Genomic DNA, 17,955 nt, shown 5'->3' on the forward strand with positions numbered 1-17,955 from the left:
GGCTGCGGAGAAATTAGTAGCATTATTTCCCCACATGGGGTCATCAGAGGAGACGTGACCAGCAGGCACCAGGTCACCGTCTCCCGAAAACACTCCCGCCCCTCCCTCAAACCTCTCACTCGCCTGAAAAGACGCCACAACCCCACTGTCATGAAGATCAGACTCCTGGGGAAGGGCCGCGGGCCTCTTTCCCACAACGGACTTACCTCGTCCCCTACTCTGGGTAGGGGAGGCTGGGAGAGAAGCTCGGACCGCCGAGGCGCTCGTCGAAGCAAGGGGGGAAGGGACGTTGGTCTTCTTAGGCGACTTCTTCGCCGCCTTCTTCTTCTTGGTGCTATACCGCACCCACTGCACCTCGTTCCACGACTCGCACTCCGGACACATGTCGGAAGGGGAACACACGCTGCCCCAGCACGATGAACACAAGGAGTGCGGGTCCAATTTTGGTTTCGAAAGGAACGCTCCACACGATTTGCCGGCCATAGGCACAGGACAACGGCGAGGATGCTCCATGATGAAGGAGAAGCACTTCAAGACACAAGCACGCACAGAGAAAGCACAAAGAGAAAGCACAAAGGGACCATGTGGGAAGCGCGTGGGACACAAAGGGTCGGGGACACACAAGTCACACTGGGATAAGGAGAGCGGCGAGATGATATCGCGACGCGACCAGAGAACTTACTGGAGGTCGAGACCTAAGCAAGCATGCTCTCTGACCCGGGGTTAGCCTCAGGGTGCGTATCACTCCGCCTGAGGTCACCCCTCATAGAAAATGGGTTTAGGGTAAACTACACAAAACTCTGGTCGGATGGGAGGAGATCCCAGATACTCCTAAGAAAGTAGTTCGAGGTAAGTACTTCGTGTTGGAACAAAGGAATTTTTAACTTTACATTGGTTTCTATCTGTTCACTCCAAAAAATAACTTTGCAGACACTCTATCACTCAAACAATAGGTGCAACGCTTCTAAACTTATTCTGTACTTATTATTATTATTACTTGCTATGCTACAACCTTAGTTGGAAAAGCAGGATGCTATACACCCAGGGGCTCCAACAGAGAAAATAGCCCAGTGAAGAAAGAAAACAGGGAAAAATGACAAATTCGTACATAATTATGTATTTTTCCCAATAATACAAATCTGTAGCTATTTATTAGGGGTATTACTTTCGGTGAAACTTAAAGGACGAGCCATTAAAATTTTAGCAGGGGTTAACTACCCATCCCGCTAGTTACCGGGGAGGGGGGTGTAGCTTACTACCGCTCCCACTCACACACCTGTCATTTAACTCACTTTGCTTGGAGGTAGGACTTCAAGGGGGATATGGTTGGTGGGTAAGTTTGTGTGAATGGCTAAAGTTTTGTATAATTAGGAAAATTACAAATTATCTACAAATTTGTCATTTGTTCTGTAATTGGAACACAAATCTATGCTATTTATTAGGGGTGACTCACCCATTAGAAGGGTGGACATCCCTGCCAGTCTGGCTTTTTGGCTTTACCCGGGGGCTCCTTGTATTAAATATGTTGGTACCAAATATAAGGAGTCCCTACACCTCGCTAAACCCTGTTATACAAGGTCTGCGGCCTATGCAAGCTGTGTTTTGGGATAAGCAGTGTGACTGTCAAGGTGAAAGTTATTCCGAGACTTTGTACAAAAAACTGTTGGACCAAGACTTCCCCAATAGCAACTCGCCAGGGTATGGGGACACAACAGTATTGACACAATACTATGTACACAAGGGAGCATGGTTTACCCGCAGTGGTTGAGATCAGCTTGTGCAGAGAACCCAGGCTGTGGTTTTCCCCATAAGAGGGGAGGATGAAGAAAAGAAAAAGAGACAATCATTCCTTTTCATTCATGCAGACTAAAGCCGGGTAACAATCCCTCAACCTTCTGCTACTTGACCAATAAGGAGCTTGAGGCATACTAACAGCTGTTGTTCAGCCACCACAGGATCGATAAGAGATCGTATGGAGTTCCTGTGGGTCACGTCTTGCACGAGAAAGATTGTGAAAATTGCCCAAAGCATTCACAACCTTGCTTGTAGAACCTGCGTCACAGAGTAATCTGCTTTGAAGGGCCAGGGGTATAGCTATCCCCCTGACATCGTGGGTTGACGTGTTGGAGGAGGATCTGGATTTAGAGCATAATTGATGACTGAATCCAGCAGAGATGATGTTTTGGTGATCCTCACCTTATCTCACCCATTGCTAACATCACAAGAGAAGGCAGCCGGGTGGGCTATTGCCATTCTCTTGAGGTAGAGCCTCAAACCTCACCCCAGGTACAGTAACAGATGATCTGGATCGTCAGTTACCGAGTGGAGACTTGTCTAGGATACGTTCTAATAATGATAAGGGTTTGTGTGAAGTAATCTTAATTTTTTTTTGTTAGAAAAAATACAAGTTATTTTCATATTTGTCATTACAATTTTGCATTTGATTATCCTCAAGCCCCAATAATGTTTTATTCTGTTTGTCTTTTATTTAACAGGTAGCTGGCAGTGCGACCTGTAGGACTTGGAGATTCTAATAAGAATTACAGTCAAGTAGGGGTGTGAAAGAGGTGTTGTTACAGTACAATAGCCATATATAAAAAAAGTGTTGTATTAACAGTAACTAAGAGTAAGTTTCATTAAGTGCTTTGGACTGTTAACTTAATTGGCAGCTATTGAAGCACACTTCACGAGAAGTACCATGAGGGATATGTCTGTGTGACTATTTTATTACCACATACGGTTATACAATTTCTGGTGGTGTTTACTTAATATTGAATAGAGTGCTAGGCAAGGGCAAGCAATGACAGGGAAAGAAGAAAGGGAATTATCTGTGTTGTGTACTACTTTCACTCGTGTCCACATCTACTAGATGAAGAAACGAACTCCATAACCCTGCTCCTGAAGTTAAACCACGTGATAAGAAGCCGACTAAGTGTCAAAACCCCCTTTGAAATTGGCCTTAGTTGCACTAATAACATGGGTGATGGTACATTGTAGTAGTTTGTGGACTGTGGCCTGAGGTAGCACCCAAACTGCCTAGTGTCCGAATGCCGACCACACTCCAACGTTCACTACACAAAAAGGTAAAACGGTGGAACACCCAAAAATCTAGGTAACAGGTCAAAAGAACAGAGCACTGGGCACCACCCCTTGATTTCTACTGGGCAAGGAGACCAAGCTATCAATGTAATTGCATTATATTATTCAAAGGTAAGCCGTTTTCAGGTCAAGTACAAAAACAACAATGATACTAAGAAAAAAAACAAATATTGGCTGAGAAGGGGACACAATGGTGTAAGGTACAGGAATGAAATGCTGTCTTCATAAAAAAAAACAAGAAAAATATTTATTTTTTTGTAAAGGAAAAAAAAGTTTATACCATTCCTGAGAGAAAGAGAAAAAAAAATCCTCAGTGTTACACCCAGAGGGGATGGATAAATAGCATATCAAATACAGTCTACAAACTTCCTAAGGCTATGTTACAAACATGACAAATTCGTAGATAATTTGTATTTTTCCTAACTATACAAACCTTAGCTATTTAATATGGGTATTACTTTCGGCGTAACTGAAATGACGAGCCATTAGAATTTTAACGAGGGATTACTTCGCTAATTAGCGAGGGGGTAGGGAGGGGTAGCTTGCTACCCCTCCCCCCCTCACACACCTGTGATTAGCTCACTTTGCTTAGAGGCGGGACTTCCCGGAAGACAGGGCTGGCGGGCAAGTTTGATTAAATAGCTAAGGTTTGTATAGTTAGGAAAAATACAAATTACTTACGAATTTGTCATTTGTAATGTAACTGAAATACAAACCATGCTATTTAATATGGGTGACTTAACCCTTAGGTAGGGTGGTAAGTCCCAGCCATTTCTGGCTTTTAGCTTTTTGCCCGGGGACTCAGTCTCTGAGTGTGACAGTACTCAACGATAAAGAGATCGCGGCCTACGTAAGCTTGTGTGTGAAGGAATGAAGTGTGACTCATCCTAGGAAGTTGACTTGAAGTCCTTTAGGTGGAATTCTAGGATAGGAGGCTCCCAATACCACCTCGTAATGGTATGGGGACGTGACAATATTATCTTAATATTAGGTACACAAGGAAACATGGTTTACCTGCAGTGGTTTGAGGTCAGCTGTGCAGAGAACCAAGCATGCTGCTTTCCCCAAGAGAGGGGATAATGAAGAAAAGAATAAGGGCCAGGCATACCTTTTCATTCATGCAGACTAAAACCGGCTAACAATGCCCTCAATCCTCAGCTACTTGTCCATTAAGGAGACTGAGGTTTAAACCAGCTGTTGTGCAGCCACCACAGGGCCGATAGAGAACGTATCGAGACTCCTGTGGGTCATGTCTTGCAGGTAGTGGGCTGTGAAGGTCGTCTGACGCTTCCACACCCCTGCTTGTAAAACCTGCATCACTGAGTAGTTCTTCTTGAAGGCCAGGGACGTAGCAATGCCCCTGACATCCTGTGATCTAGGGCGACGTGACGGAGGAGGGTCAGGATTCAGGGAATGATGAATAACCCTGCGAATCCATGCTGAGATAGTGTTCTTAGTGACCCTCCTCTTCGTCCTTCCGGTGCTCACAAACAGTGCCTGCACCCGCGGACGAATTGCAGCTGTTCTCTTAAGATAGAGCCTCAGACTCCTTACTGGGCATAGTAGGAGATGGTCTGGGTCATCTGTTACAGAACGAAGACTCAAAATCCGGAAAGAGTCGAACCGAGGGTCCGGCACTCCTGGATTTTGAGTCTTAGCAAAAAACTCAGGGACGAATCTGAACGTTACCTCCCCCCATCCCCTTGAATGGGCGATGTTATACGAGAGACCATGAAGTTCGCCGACTCGCTTGGCCGAGGCCAAGGCAAGTAGGAACACCGTCTTCCATGTCAAGTGGTGGTCAGAAGCCTGGCGTAATGGTTCGAAGGGAGGTCTCTTAAGAGACCTGAAAACTCGAACCACATTCCATGGAGGAGGTCTCACTTCCGACTGAGGGCAGGTAAGTTCATAACTTCGTATAAGTAGAGACAGTTCCAGCGAAGAAGAAATGTCCATTCCTTTGAGCCTGAAGGCAAGACTTAAGGCTGAGCAATAGCCTTTCACTGCCGAGACTGAAAGGCGCATTTCCTCCCGCAAATACACGAGAAACTCCGCTATTGCTGGAATAGTGGCATAGAGTGAAGAGATACCCCTTCCACGACACCAACCACAGAAAACTCTCCACTTCACCTGGTAGACCCCTGCGGATGACTTTCACAGGTGTTCAGACATCCTTTCAGCAACTTGTTGCGAAAAGCCTCTCTCTATGAGGAGATGCTGGATAGTCTCCAGGCGTGAAGTCGCAGCAAAGCTACGCCTTTGTGAAAGATGTTGGCGTGTGGTTGTTTGAGTAGCTCGTGTCGTGGAGGAAGCTCTCTCGGGAGTTACGTCAGGAGCTGCAGAAGGTCCAGAAACCACTCTGCGTGATGCCATAGCGGAGCTATTAAGGTCATTGAAAGGTTGACCGATATTCTGGTCTTGTTGAGTACCCTCCTCATCAGACAGAACGAGGGAAAGGCGTATTCTTCTATGTTGTCCCACCGTTGTTGGAAGGCATCTTGCCAGAGTGCCTTGGGGTCCGGTACTGGGAAGCAGTACAGTGGAAGCTTGAAATTCAGAGCTGTCGCGAACAGATCCACCGTCGGAGAACCCCACAAAGTCAGGACTTTGTTGGGTACTAGACGATCCAAAGACCACTCGGTACTCACTATCTAAGATGCCCTGCTCAGACTGTCTGCGAGCACATTCCTCTTGCCTGGAATGAAACGAGCTGATAGTGGAATCGAGTGGACTTCGGTCCATCTCAGTATCTCTACTGCAAGATGGGATAGCTGCTCTGAAAAGGTACCTCCCTGATTGTTGATGTAAGCCAATACCGTGGTGTTGTCGCTCATCACCACCATAGAGTGACCCGCCAGGTAATGTTGGAACTGTTGAAGTGCCAGGAATACGGCCTTCATTTCTAGCAGATCTATGTGGAGGTACTTTTCTGATTCTGACCACAGGCCTGAGGTCCTGTGGTTCAGAACGTGGGCACCCCAACCTTTCTTTGAGGCGTCCGAGAACAGCATCAAATCCGGGGGAGGACGAGAAGATCCACTCCCTTTCGTAGGTTCTCGTCCGTCACCCACCACTGAAGGTCCGTCCGTTCCGCAGGAATCATAGGGACCAGGACATCCGGGGAATTGAGTCCTTGATTCCACTGAGACTTGAGCCGCCATTGCAGGGATCTCATCCTGAGGCGGCCGTTCGGAACTAGACGGGCCAGGGAAGACAGGTGACCGAGGAGACGTAACCACGATTGGGCTGGGAGTTCTTCTCGTCTGAGGAAAGGGTCTGCGAGCCTCCTCAGCCTTGCTATCCGGTCGTCTGATGGGAAGGCTTTGTAGATATTGGTGTCCAAGATCATGCCTAGATATACAAGTCGTTGAGTTAGGAGCAGAGAAGACTTCTCGAGGTTTACCATGATCCCTAGATCTTGGCAAACTTCCAGAAGCTTGTCTCGGTGTCGAAGAAGGGTCGACTCCGACTCTACCAGGATCAGCCAGTCGTCCAGATAACGGACGAGACGGATGCCGATCCTGTGTGCCCACGAAGAAATCAGGGCGAACACTCTGGTAAATACCCGAGCTGCTGTGGAGAGACCGAAACACAGCACCTTGAACTGGTAGATCTTGTTGTCTAGGCTGAATCTTAGGTACTTCCTTCAAGACAGATGGACTGGGATCTGGAAGTACGCGTCCTTCAGGTCCAGTGTACACATGAAGTCTTGTGGTCTCTCTGCTAGTCTGACAGTGTCTGCCGTCTCCATGCTGAACGGGGTTTGTTTGACAAACCTGTTCAGAGCTGAGAGGTCGATGACTGGTCTCCAGCCTCCAGACGCCTTCTTTACAAGAAAGAGTCGACTGAAGAAGCCTGGGAAACCGTCGACGACCTCCTGGAGAGTGTCCTTCTTCAACATGGTCTCGACTTCTGCCCGTAGGGCTTGCCCCTTTGCTGATCCTAATGCAAAGGAGCTCAACGACACTGGATCCGCTGTCAGGGGAGGTAGAGATGTTGTGAACGAGACACGATATCCCTGACTGATTACGGAAATCGTCCAGGAATCGGCCCCAAGTTGCTGCCACCTAATCGAACAACTTTGTAGGCATCCCCCCACTGGTGGACATGCAGGGGGACTGCCAATCCTAGCGTTTGCGGCCTCAGCCGCTCCCTCTAGGATTTTTGCCTCCCCTGGAGGACTTTTTGCCTCTCCTGTCTTTGACCGGAAAGGGCTTCGACACCGTTGCCTTTGCTGTCACTGCCGGTTTCGTCATCTTGGACGGGCGAGGTTGTTGAGGTGCTGGAGGTTTATAGGGCTTTGATGTAAAAGCCCTATGAAGTTGGAGGTTTATAGGGCTTTGATGTAAGAGCCCTATGAAGGAGAGAGTCCTGGTTGGACTTCCTCCACCTCTCAGCTGCCTGTTCCACGTCTTTAGGCTCAAACAGATTCTTTCCCAAGAGGGAAGAATGTCTGAGCCTGCTGACCTCGACGGCTGGGACCTTCGTGTGGAACCTCTCTGCCACCGCATCACGTCGTTTCAGAATAGAATTGGCCCACAAGTTCGAGACTTGGTGGGCCAGAAACTCAATGGTGCGGGTGTCCGAAAGGAGGAAGGTCTCCAGGGCCTTCCTGGTGCTTTCCTTGGACAGGTCCTCGAATCGCAACAGGATGCCAAGAGATCCCAGCCAGATATCCAGCCACGAAGTAGCCTGCATGGCATACTTTGCAACCTTCTCCTGACTTAGGATCTCTGTAGCTGAAAAGGACACCTGCCGGCTAGAGAGCCTATCTAGAGGGACTCCCTTGGCAAGCTGTTCCACAGAGTGGTGCACGGGAAGAGCTAAGCAAGACTCGTCCATGATCTCAAAGTACCTCCTCTAGTGGATACGAGGAGGAGGGAGGAGCTTGTTGCCAGCAGTGGAACGGCTTGAGGAGGCGAGCTCGGAGAACTGGCACTCAACCTTATCACTGGCACTCTTCACCCCTTGGGACCAGGGCAAAGCTGCACTGGCCTTAGCGGGTTTCTGGGTGCCAAAGACTCGGTCCAGGACCGTGTCCTTGCCCTCACAAGGGGCACTCTCAGGGTCCGGGAACCCGTTGAGATGCCTCATCAGGGTCAGAACCTGCCAGAAGGCATGCTCTGACTCCTGTGGCTCTCCTCCTGGAGAATTGGCAGCAAAGTCTCCCGTCCCCAAAGGCTCTTCTTGGGGGGACACGTGGACGTTCTCTGCGGGTTTCGTTGGCTCTGGTCGAATCCTCGAGGATGACTTGGGGATGGTCTTGGAGTCCTTAGGTTCCCTCCTGGGACGAATACAGGTCTCCAACAACGAAGTCTGAGGGCTCTTCTCCGCCCCAAGCCTGGACGATCCTTCTGTGCGAGGTGGGGTTTCTCCCATTGGTGCGATGGGAGAACGCCTCACCTCGGTAGACTCCCCCAAGGACGGAAAAGCTTCGTCCACTGGAGAGGGAGAGAAAGTCTTGGGGGGGGAAGGAGCCTGCCTCAAGGATTTCCTTGGAGCTAGCTTGGCCCTGGGAGAAGTTACCACGACTTCTACACCTCTCTTCCGCTTCAGTGGGGTCAAAGCTGCCATTGATTTGAGGCCCATCTCAGCGAAGGCAGGTTTGACAGCCTGCACGACAGCTCTGATGAGGGACCCGAACCATGGCTGCTTACTGACAGCTGTGCTGTCCGAGACTCCCTCTGAAGGGAAGGGGATCAGGTGATCCTTCGGAGTAGAAACTACAACTGGTCCTGCCTGAAAGGAAAGGGAAGAAGGTTGGTTCCTGGACCTATCCAGAGATTTCCCCTCCTCCTGCGAGCGCCCTGTTCTGCGCTTGCGGGGGGAGGGGGGGAGGGGGGGACGTGAAGACAACGACCTAGAAGCTCTCGTTCCCGTAGCCTCGCGCGGGGGCTCGCACTGTGAATCTCGATAGGAATCTCGCTGGCGCTCCTGCCGGTGCTCACGCGATGGGATTTTTCCTGACTCGTGCGCGGGCGAATGTTCGCGGCGCGCAGAGATGAGGGCGATGAGGGCGCTGGCGTGCAGGAGAGCAATGGCGCACAGGCGAGCGATGGCGCACAGGCGAGCGATGGCGTGCAGGCGAGCAATGGCGCCCAGGCGAGCGATGGCGCACAGGCGAGCGATGGCGCGCAGGGGAGCGATGGCGCGCAGGCGAGTGACTGCGCACTGGCGAGGGGGCGCGGGGGCACGTGGGCGCGCAGGCGATCTATGGCGCTTGGGCGAGTGGGCACGCAGGTGATCAGTGGCGCGCAGGTGCACATTCTGGCGAAGGCAGAGGGTGCGGAGAAGGGTTTGTCAAGCGCTAACGCGCGCGTAGGTGATTGCTCGCGGGCGCGTGGGCGCGCAGGATCTCGAAGACCTCTAGCAGGGCGCACAGCATGGGCTGGAACAGGTGCGCGCGAATGGGACAGCGCGCGATGGCTTGCAGGCGCGTAGGAGATCGCTGATGGGAAGAAGATAGGATCTGCCCTCCTGCGCCCAGATCTGAAGATCATGGGCTCGCAGGCGAGCGCTGACGAGCTGGAGATTGTGGGCGCGCCTGGCGCGCAGTTGTGCTCTGGCGAGGAGAAGATTGCTGGCGTACAGGAGATTTCTGGCGCGCGGGGGCTCGCGCTGTGAATCCCGATAGGAATCCCGCTGGCGCTCCTGCCGGCGCTCACGCGATGGGATTTTTCCTGACTCGCGCGCGGGCGAATGTTCGCGGCGCGCAGAGATGAGGGCAAGGGCGCACGGGCAAGCGCTGGCGTGCAGGAGAGCAATGGCGCACAGGCGAGCGATGGCGCACAGGCGAGCGATGGCGCGCAGGCGAGCAATGGCGCCCAGGCGAGCGATGGCGCACAGGTGAGCGATGGCGCGCAGGTGAGCGATGGCGCGCAGGGGCGAGCGAGGGGGCGCGTGGGCGCGCAGGCGATCTATGGCGCTTGGGCGAGTGGGCGCGCAGGTGATCAGTGGCGCGCAGGTGCACATTCTGGCGAAGGCAGAGGGTGCGGAGAAGGGTTTGTCAAGCGCTAACGCGCGCGTAGGTGATTGCTCGCGGGCGCGGGCGCGCAGGATCTCGAAGACCTCTAGCAGGGCGCACAGCATGGGCTGGAACAGGTGCGCGCGAATGGGACAGCGCGCGATGGCTTGCAGGCGCGTAGGAGATCGCTGATGGGAAGAAGATAGGATCTGCCCTCCTGCGCCCAGATCTGAAGATCATGGGCTCGCAGGCGAGCGCTGACGAGCTGGAGATTGTGGGCGCACCTGGCGCGCAGTTGTGCTCTGGCGAGGAGAAGATCGCTGGCGTACAGGAGATCTCTGGCGCGCGGGGGCTCGCGCTGTGAATCCCAATAGGAATCCCGCTGGCGCTCCTGGCGGCGCTCCTGCCGGCGCTCACGCGGTGGGATTTTTCCTGACTCGCGCGCGGGCGAATGTTCGCGGCGCGCAGAGATGAGGGCGAGGGCGCGCGGGCAAGCGCTGGCGTGCAGGAGAGCAATGGCGCACAGGCGAGCGATGGCGCACAGGCGAGCGATGGCGCACAGGCGAGCAATGGCGCCCAGGCGAGCGATGGCGCACAGGTGAGCGATGGCGCGCATGGGGGGGGCGGCGCAGGGGAGCGATGGCGCGCAGGCGAGGGGGCGTGGGGGCGCGTAGGCGCGCAGGCGATCTATGGCGCTTGGGCGAGTGGGCGCGTTGGTGAGCGATGGCGCGCAGGTGATCAGTGGCGCGCAGGTGCACATTCTGGCGAAGGCAGAGGGTGCGGAGAAGGGTTTGCAAGCACGCAGGATCTCGAAGACCTCTAGCAGGGCACACAGCAGGGGCTGGAACAGGTGCGCGCAATGGGGACAGCGCGCGATGGGGACAGCGCGCGATGGCACGCAGGCGAGGTCCGAAGGCGCGTAGGAGATCGCTGATGGGAAGAAGGTAGGATCTTCCCTCCTGCGCCCATATCCAAAGATCATGGGCTCGCAGGCGAGCGCTGGCGAGCTGGAGATTGTGGGCGCGCGTGGCTCGCATCAGGATGAGAGCGCGCAGTTGTGCTCTGGAGAGGAGAAGATCCCTGGCGTACAGGAGATCTCTGGCACACAGGTGAGCGCTGGCGAGCAGGAGAGCGCTGGCACGTAGACTCTGCAATCGGAGATCGCTGGCGCACAGGTGAGCGCTGGCGCGCAGGTGAGCGCTGGCAAGCAGGAGAGCGCTGGAGAGTAGACTCGGCAACTGGAGATCGCTGGCGCGTTGTCCCTGGTACAGGATGACTCTGAAGGGAAGTCTCAGGAACAGCAGGCGAGCACTTGGGCGTGCAGGGGATACCTGGCGCTTAAGGGACTTACTTACAATGTGAGAAAGCCCCTTTTGCCCCTAAGGGACCGGTGCCCGTTGAATAACGGGGTGCGTGGGCGCCCACAGCGCGTCAGCAGCCAGGAACGGAGACGATAGGTCCGCAGGTCTGGCAGGCGAAGGAGATCGTGAACGATCAGCAGAGAGGTCTAGGGATGCAGCTGTAACGGTCAGTGCACGGCGAGGAAAATCCTCTGCGGGGGACTGCGAAGGCGAAGAACCGAAGAGGCGCCTCCTAACTCCCTTGTTGGGAGAAGGAAGGCCTCTACGGTGAAGAGGAGGGCGAGCCTTCCGTCTGATACGTCCTCTGGGGGCAGCAGGCAGACCATCATCAGTCCTCCGAAGAGGAGTCTCTGTTAGTGAACTCCCCCGAGGGGGAGAATCACCTGCAGGAGAGACCATTGGACTTAGCTCCTCCCTTAAAGGATGTTCGGAGGGGGGACCTAAGAATTCAGCTACATCAACCAAAGCAGAGGTTTGACCTAACTCGTCGGAAGACTCTGCCACAACAACGTCGACGATAAACAGAGGGTCAACCTCTGCTACCGCCAACGACTGTTTGACAGCAGCCCCCAACCTGATTATGTCAAACAGAGCTTCCTTGGAGGGAAAACCCTGAAGCCCCAAGGAAGCCCAAAGCTGCAACAAATCATTGTTAGACACATTATCAGAAATATACTCCCCCGGGGGAGGAGGAAGAGCTGCCTCGCTATGGGAGGCAACTCCCTCTCCCGAACCCTGAGGTTGGTCAACATAAGTACAGCCTACGCTACCACTCGACGGCCTCTCGGAAGAGACCGATCGAGTGGGAGCTTCAGAGGTGGTTCGGGATACGGAAGAGGAGTCCTTGGGATTTTCTTCCTCCAAGGAAACCCTTGAAGGAGAAATATCCCGTTTGGACTTCTTCTTCCGGCGCCGGGAAAACCTCTCCCACTGGGAGGTAGACCACTCCCTACACTCACCACACACTTTATCTCTGTCACACCGTTGGCCTCGGCAAAAAGGACAAAAGGTGTGAGAGTTCGTGTCGACCGTCGACATATAAGTACCACAAGGGCGGTCAGGTAATCCAGGACACTACCGCATGGTAGAGGCCAACTTCCAAGCACACTGAAAAGAAAAAGCAAAACAAGATCAAAGGCTGTCAAAGCGAGGGTGGGAGCAGACACATCTGTTCATCACCCGAGCCAAAAGTAAAGTGAGCTAATCACAGGTATGAGGGGGGAGGGGTAGCAAGCTACCCCTCCCTACCCCCTCGCTAACAAGCGAGGGGGTAGTAATCCCTCGTTAAAATTCTAATGGCTCGTCATTTCAGCTACGCCGAAAGTAATACCAATATTAAATAGCGTGGTTTGTATTTCAGTTACGGAACATATCTACATATTATAGTACAAAATAAATGCCATCATGTGTACGTTACTGTTCACAATTTATGTTACAAACTAGGCCAACTTGTTGAGTACTAGTTCAATAATCATCTTTAAAAAATGTCACAATTTTTTTTCACTGCATCATTGATGAGAATCTATTCAGTACTGAATCACTATACCAAGTACACAATAGTTTATAACATCTCAGAATGTTCACATCACTTCAACAATTCTATGGGTTAACAGGATACCCAAAAGTATGTCTGATATACATACGTTCCCGCAGTCCACTGGTTGAGCTATTTCACAGCAGTTCTGGTCAAATTCCTCCCACTTGGGAATTTCTGTCAACATACATTGTCAAATGTCTGCAGTATGTTTTTTTTTTTTTTTTCTTGAGAAAGAAACCTATTCTTGTACCTCTACTTGTCTCCCTAGTGAGTGTAGGGTCTAGCTGTCATTACCTGTTAAAAGAAATAATAAAAGATTACGGCACTTCTTCGGGGGGGCCACTTGAGGGCTATAAAATAAAAAATGCAGAAAATAAAGTTTTTTTTTTCATACCATCCTAACCATAAAGCTTTTTTTTTTTGACAAACCATTATTTATTGCAACATAGCTCATGAGGACTTTGTGTAAAGATTTCAAGATTGTGATTAGACGATACAAAACGGAAAACGGGAAATCCGCTCACCCACCGGAGCTAAGAAAGAAAACGAGAGAAAGGGGTAACTCGTGACTGCGAACAGAAAACGGGGACCCCAAGCTCTCGCTCTCTTGGACACAAAATCAGGACTAAAAATCACACAACACTATTAAAAACGTATAAAATAAAAATGTACATCCATAAAAAACTACGATCGAAGAATAGCATCTGATAAAACTTAAAATAAATAGCACAGTCGAGTGACGAACGCCTCGGAGGGGCGGGAACTAAACAAATACAAAGCTAGATCGCTATCTCGTTCGTAGGCTGGACTTGCTAGCAAAAAGTACCATGAGCATAAAAACACAAAAAAATAATAACGGTTCTAAAGGCATAAGGCCAGGGACTTAACCAAGAACCTAAGTGACAGAGTACTAAACGGGCAGACAAAGATGAATTCCCAAACAAGTGAACAAACAATGGCCGCCATGAAGGGCCAGACGGGAATAATAAAACAGACTATACTGGATATAAAACAAAAGCCCGGTACAATAAAAAGCTGTCAAAACAAACTATGGTACTTAACATTGGAATGCATGAAGATGGAGCTTCGGACATGACAAAATAAATCCACGATTGATAAAAAAGATCGAGAGCACCACAAAACAATTCAACACTTAAGAGTCCAAAAAGAAGGATGAAGTTCAGATGGCGCTCGCGTCGTGGCGTGGGTGGTGTGGCGCTGGGGGTTGGCTAGGGCCTTTGTATCGGCCCATCCCTTTGACGAGGGAATTAACTAAATGGAAGACAACCTGTGAATAGTGGATTTCACGCGCCTTTGCTTTATACACGACACCCAAAAGGTGCTCGCGCGAGGGTTGTAACCTCAGCATTCCATGCTTTTATCTTTCTCTGGTATAATTGGAAGGTTTTATCAGAAAAGATATATAAGAAGGACTCTTTTCACCGGCCGCCACAGGTCTCTCCCCAGAAATAGATTTTTCCTTCATCAAAATCCCTTTTTTGTACAAAATCTTATTTTTCCTGTGTGACCATGCAATCTAGAGGAAGGGCCTCTTTCTGATGTTAAAATGAGAATGTAGAGATAAGTAATATTGTTTTACAATCCTTTTGGTCCTATTTGAAGTGACCTATCAAATTACATTTGAATTTAGCCCAAATATCTCTACTTAAGTTGGCCTTAGTTATACTGTACTGGTCCCATGGGAATCAGAATGTCCGGGGAATCAAATACCCGATTCCAATCGGACTCAAGCCGCCACTGGATAGAACGAATCCCGAGGTGGCCGTTGGAAACTAGACAGGCCAGGGATGGTAAGTGTTTAAGGAGACATAGTTATTCTGGGCTGAGGGTTCTTCTCGTCTTGAGAAAAGGTCTTGTGACCTTTCTAAGCCTCCTTATCCTGTCTCTGATGAAAAGTTTTTTGTGAAGATTGGTGTCTACAATCATTCTCCGATATACCAGTCTTCTGAGAGGAAAGTAGGGAAGACTTTCAAAGGTTTACCATGATCACCAGATCTGGGTAAAAAACTTCAGAAGTTTAGGGGCTAACGCAAGGTTGCCACCGAGTCTGCTAGGATCAGTCAGTTGTCCAGAAAACAGAGGAGATGGAAGCCAATCCTGTGAGCCCAGGATGGGTCATGTGGAAAGACCGAAGCACAGTGCTCTGAACTGGTATTTCTTGTTGTCTAGACTGAATCTCCAATACTTCCTTAAAGATGGATGGTTTGGGCCTGGAAGTATGCGTCCTTTAGGTCCAGTGTGCACACGAAGAGCTGTGGTCTTACCCTTTGTCCGAACTTCTCCAACATGGTGTGGACATTGGCCCAAGGGACAGCTCCTTGCAGATCTTTTCACATGGGTGTTTGTTGATGCTGGGGTCTTGACTCGTGGAGGAGAGGATGGGACGCGATGGGGGCTGTCGATCGCCTACTGATCGCTTTAATGGATCGGTGTGATGGCGAACAGTGAGTAGCAAGAAGTGTGTTGTTTGCCTCCCTACCTAGGGAATAACAGGCAGAGGTTGACTAGAGTGTCTGAGTGACGAACTGCTGGTGAACGGCGTATCGGCGATCTGTAAGCCGAAAATGGTAACTGATAGGCAGACGAAGGTTGTCTGGTCAGTCAGCCAAGGAAGGCTGGCGATCAATGAGTTGGCGATTGGCTTGGAGAGCCCCGAGAAACAGCAGAATGGTTTAAAAATCGCTAATTGGTGATCAGCGAGCCATTGACGATCAGTGCTCGATCGAGGACTGGCGATCGGTGAGCTAAAGATCAGCAAGCTGACGATTGGCTGGTCAGAGATCAGTGAGACTGAGGACGATGATCGAAGAAAGACAAGCTAGCAACCGGCGATCTAGTGATCAGCAAGCTGATAACTGATTATCGACCTTCAATCGGTGATTGGCACGCTAGCAATAGGAGATCGTTAGCAATTGATGAGGCTAGAGGTAAATGAGCAGAGAAAGATGAGCTAGCAATTGGCGATCTAGCGATCGGCTAGCTAGCGATCAGCAAACGGTGATCTAGCGATCAGTCGGTTGATGATTTCTCATAGGTGGAGGATGAGCTAGCAATCGGTGATCGGCAGACTAGTAAACGGCGATCAGTAAGCTAGTGATCGGCGAGCTGGCAATTAGAGATTGGCGAGCTAATGATAGGCAGTTTGCAACATCCAGATCGTGTTTGCTCACAGTGGTACTATAAAAAAACCTCCTTGTGAGGAGTCTCAACCGATGGTAGATACGGTGGATCCGCCTTCGAAGATGGATCCTTCGTGATCTTGAACCCCCTCTTCCCTCTTTTCCCGGCGGGCGCACTGTAATGTGTTTGCGGGGGGATAATAATCTGACAAAAAGTTTTCCCTTTCGTTCTTTTTGCCTCTTGCGAAAGTGCACAGGAGAGTCCTGGAGTATTGACGAGCGCTTGTGCGCAGGATAGTGCTGCCACGCAGGAAAAAGCTGCACAGGAGAGCGTTGGCGAGCAGGCAAGCGCTGGTGCACAGGTGAGCCCGGACGCGCAGGGGAGTGCTTGCGAGCCGGAGAACGGTGTTGCGCAGGCGAGCGAAGGCAAGCAGGCGAGCTGGAGAACATTGGTGTGGAGGCAAGTGCAGGTGCCTAGGTGAGCACGCAGGATGGGGGGGAAGGGGAGTGCTGACGAGTTGGAGCGCACTGGCGAGCTAGAGAACAGGAAAGCGCAGGAAAGCGCAGTTACGCTGGCGAGCCTGCAAACGCTAGTGCTGAGAACGGCGAAAACATTCTGGAGAGCGCCAGCGAACAGGAGATCGCTGGGACACTGGCGTGTTCTTGAGGGCGAGGGAAGTTTTGCAACATCACGTGACAGGAACGGTGAAGGCAGGTCAGGAACAGTAATGTGCCCTTTGGAAGGGTTAACATCCACCGTGAGGGATTGCAAGCAATCCACAGAAAGAGTCCAAGACCGAAGTCCGAGGACTAGCGGCAGCGTTATCAGAAGGTCCAGGAACGACGAAGGTCGAGGGCCAGAAGAGGATGGAAGAGGAGGCTCCTCTGGTGGGGCAGGCTGCGTTGCTGAAGAACCAAAGAGGCATCTCTTCACCGGATGTGTAGGCGTATTTCTAAGGAGAAGGGACAACGCCCTTTGATGAAGCCCCTGTGGGTCGGTGGTTCAACAATCTGACCTTCAGCAGTAGCAATCCTCTGAAGAAGAGTCTCTATGAGTGGCCCCTCTCACGAACGAGAGGTGATCACTTCGCAGGAGAGACTTGCCTAAGCCTATGCTCCGCCCCCGAAGGAAGAGAGACTCAGCAAGTGGGGAGCGTAGTCTAGACGAAGACAGCAACAGCAGTCGGAGTCGATGAAGTGAGGAAGAAGATGCAGGGACGTTCTCCCTTGGAAGGAAGACACAACCCAACACCTGGAGAGGATAACTCTCCCTCGGAAGGGAAAGTAGTCCAAACCCTGGAGGCGAACCTCCTTGCAGCGCTCTAAAATGATCTGACAAGAGCCAAGCCTGAGGAAGCGTACCCAGGTTTAGTTCCTCAAAGAAGAAGTGCTGATCAGGAGCTGCCACAGGCTTCCTTTTAAGGAGAGGGGACAGCAGATTCCCCAGGCATGAACGGAACCGCTCTACTTCATCGGCTCTCTTAGTCGAACAAAGAAATGCATAATAAACTGAAGAAAAATAACAAATTATGTATCAAAAAAACTCCCTTGTGAGAAACACCTAGTCTACAACGGGAAAGGAGACCACCGAGGGAACAAACATAAAATAAGAACTGCGCATTCCTTTCCCCGGTCGACATCAACAGGAAGAGAGTGGAGATTAACTGTAATAAAACAATAATTAAAATTATTTAAATCAGCTAATAATATTCACTTATCAGAAGAACCACTGGATCCTACGGCGGAAAGTGTTCCCAGCAGCGAAGAAGCTGTAAAGTTAAATTGCAAACAATTACAATTTCACTTGAATAATTGAGAAAAACAATCGGAAGAGCAACCTAACCCGCGAACGGT

The 17,955-nt window shown here is 50.9% G+C and overlaps 2 protein-coding genes across 3 annotated transcripts in view; one reads left to right on the plus strand and one right to left on the minus strand.

Moving 5' to 3' along the window:
• Positions 1-13,160, minus strand: part of LOC137624347 (UDP-glycosyltransferase UGT5-like) — a 154,598-nt gene extending 141,438 nt beyond the window's left edge. The window contains exon 1 of the mRNA XM_068355033.1: positions 13,068-13,160. Within this exon, the coding sequence (XP_068211134.1) occupies positions 13,068-13,145 (78 nt within the window). The 5' untranslated portion in view covers positions 13,146-13,160. The remainder of the gene's footprint in view (positions 1-13,067) is intronic.
• LOC137624350 (equilibrative nucleoside transporter 1-like) overlaps positions 1-17,955 on the plus strand; it is a 788,303-nt gene that overhangs the window by 326,430 nt on the left and 443,918 nt on the right. The window lies entirely within an intron of this gene.

This window comes from Palaemon carinicauda, chromosome 31 (assembly GCF_036898095.1).
Source record: "Palaemon carinicauda isolate YSFRI2023 chromosome 31, ASM3689809v2, whole genome shotgun sequence".
NCBI lineage: Eukaryota > Metazoa > Arthropoda > Malacostraca > Decapoda > Palaemonidae > Palaemon > Palaemon carinicauda.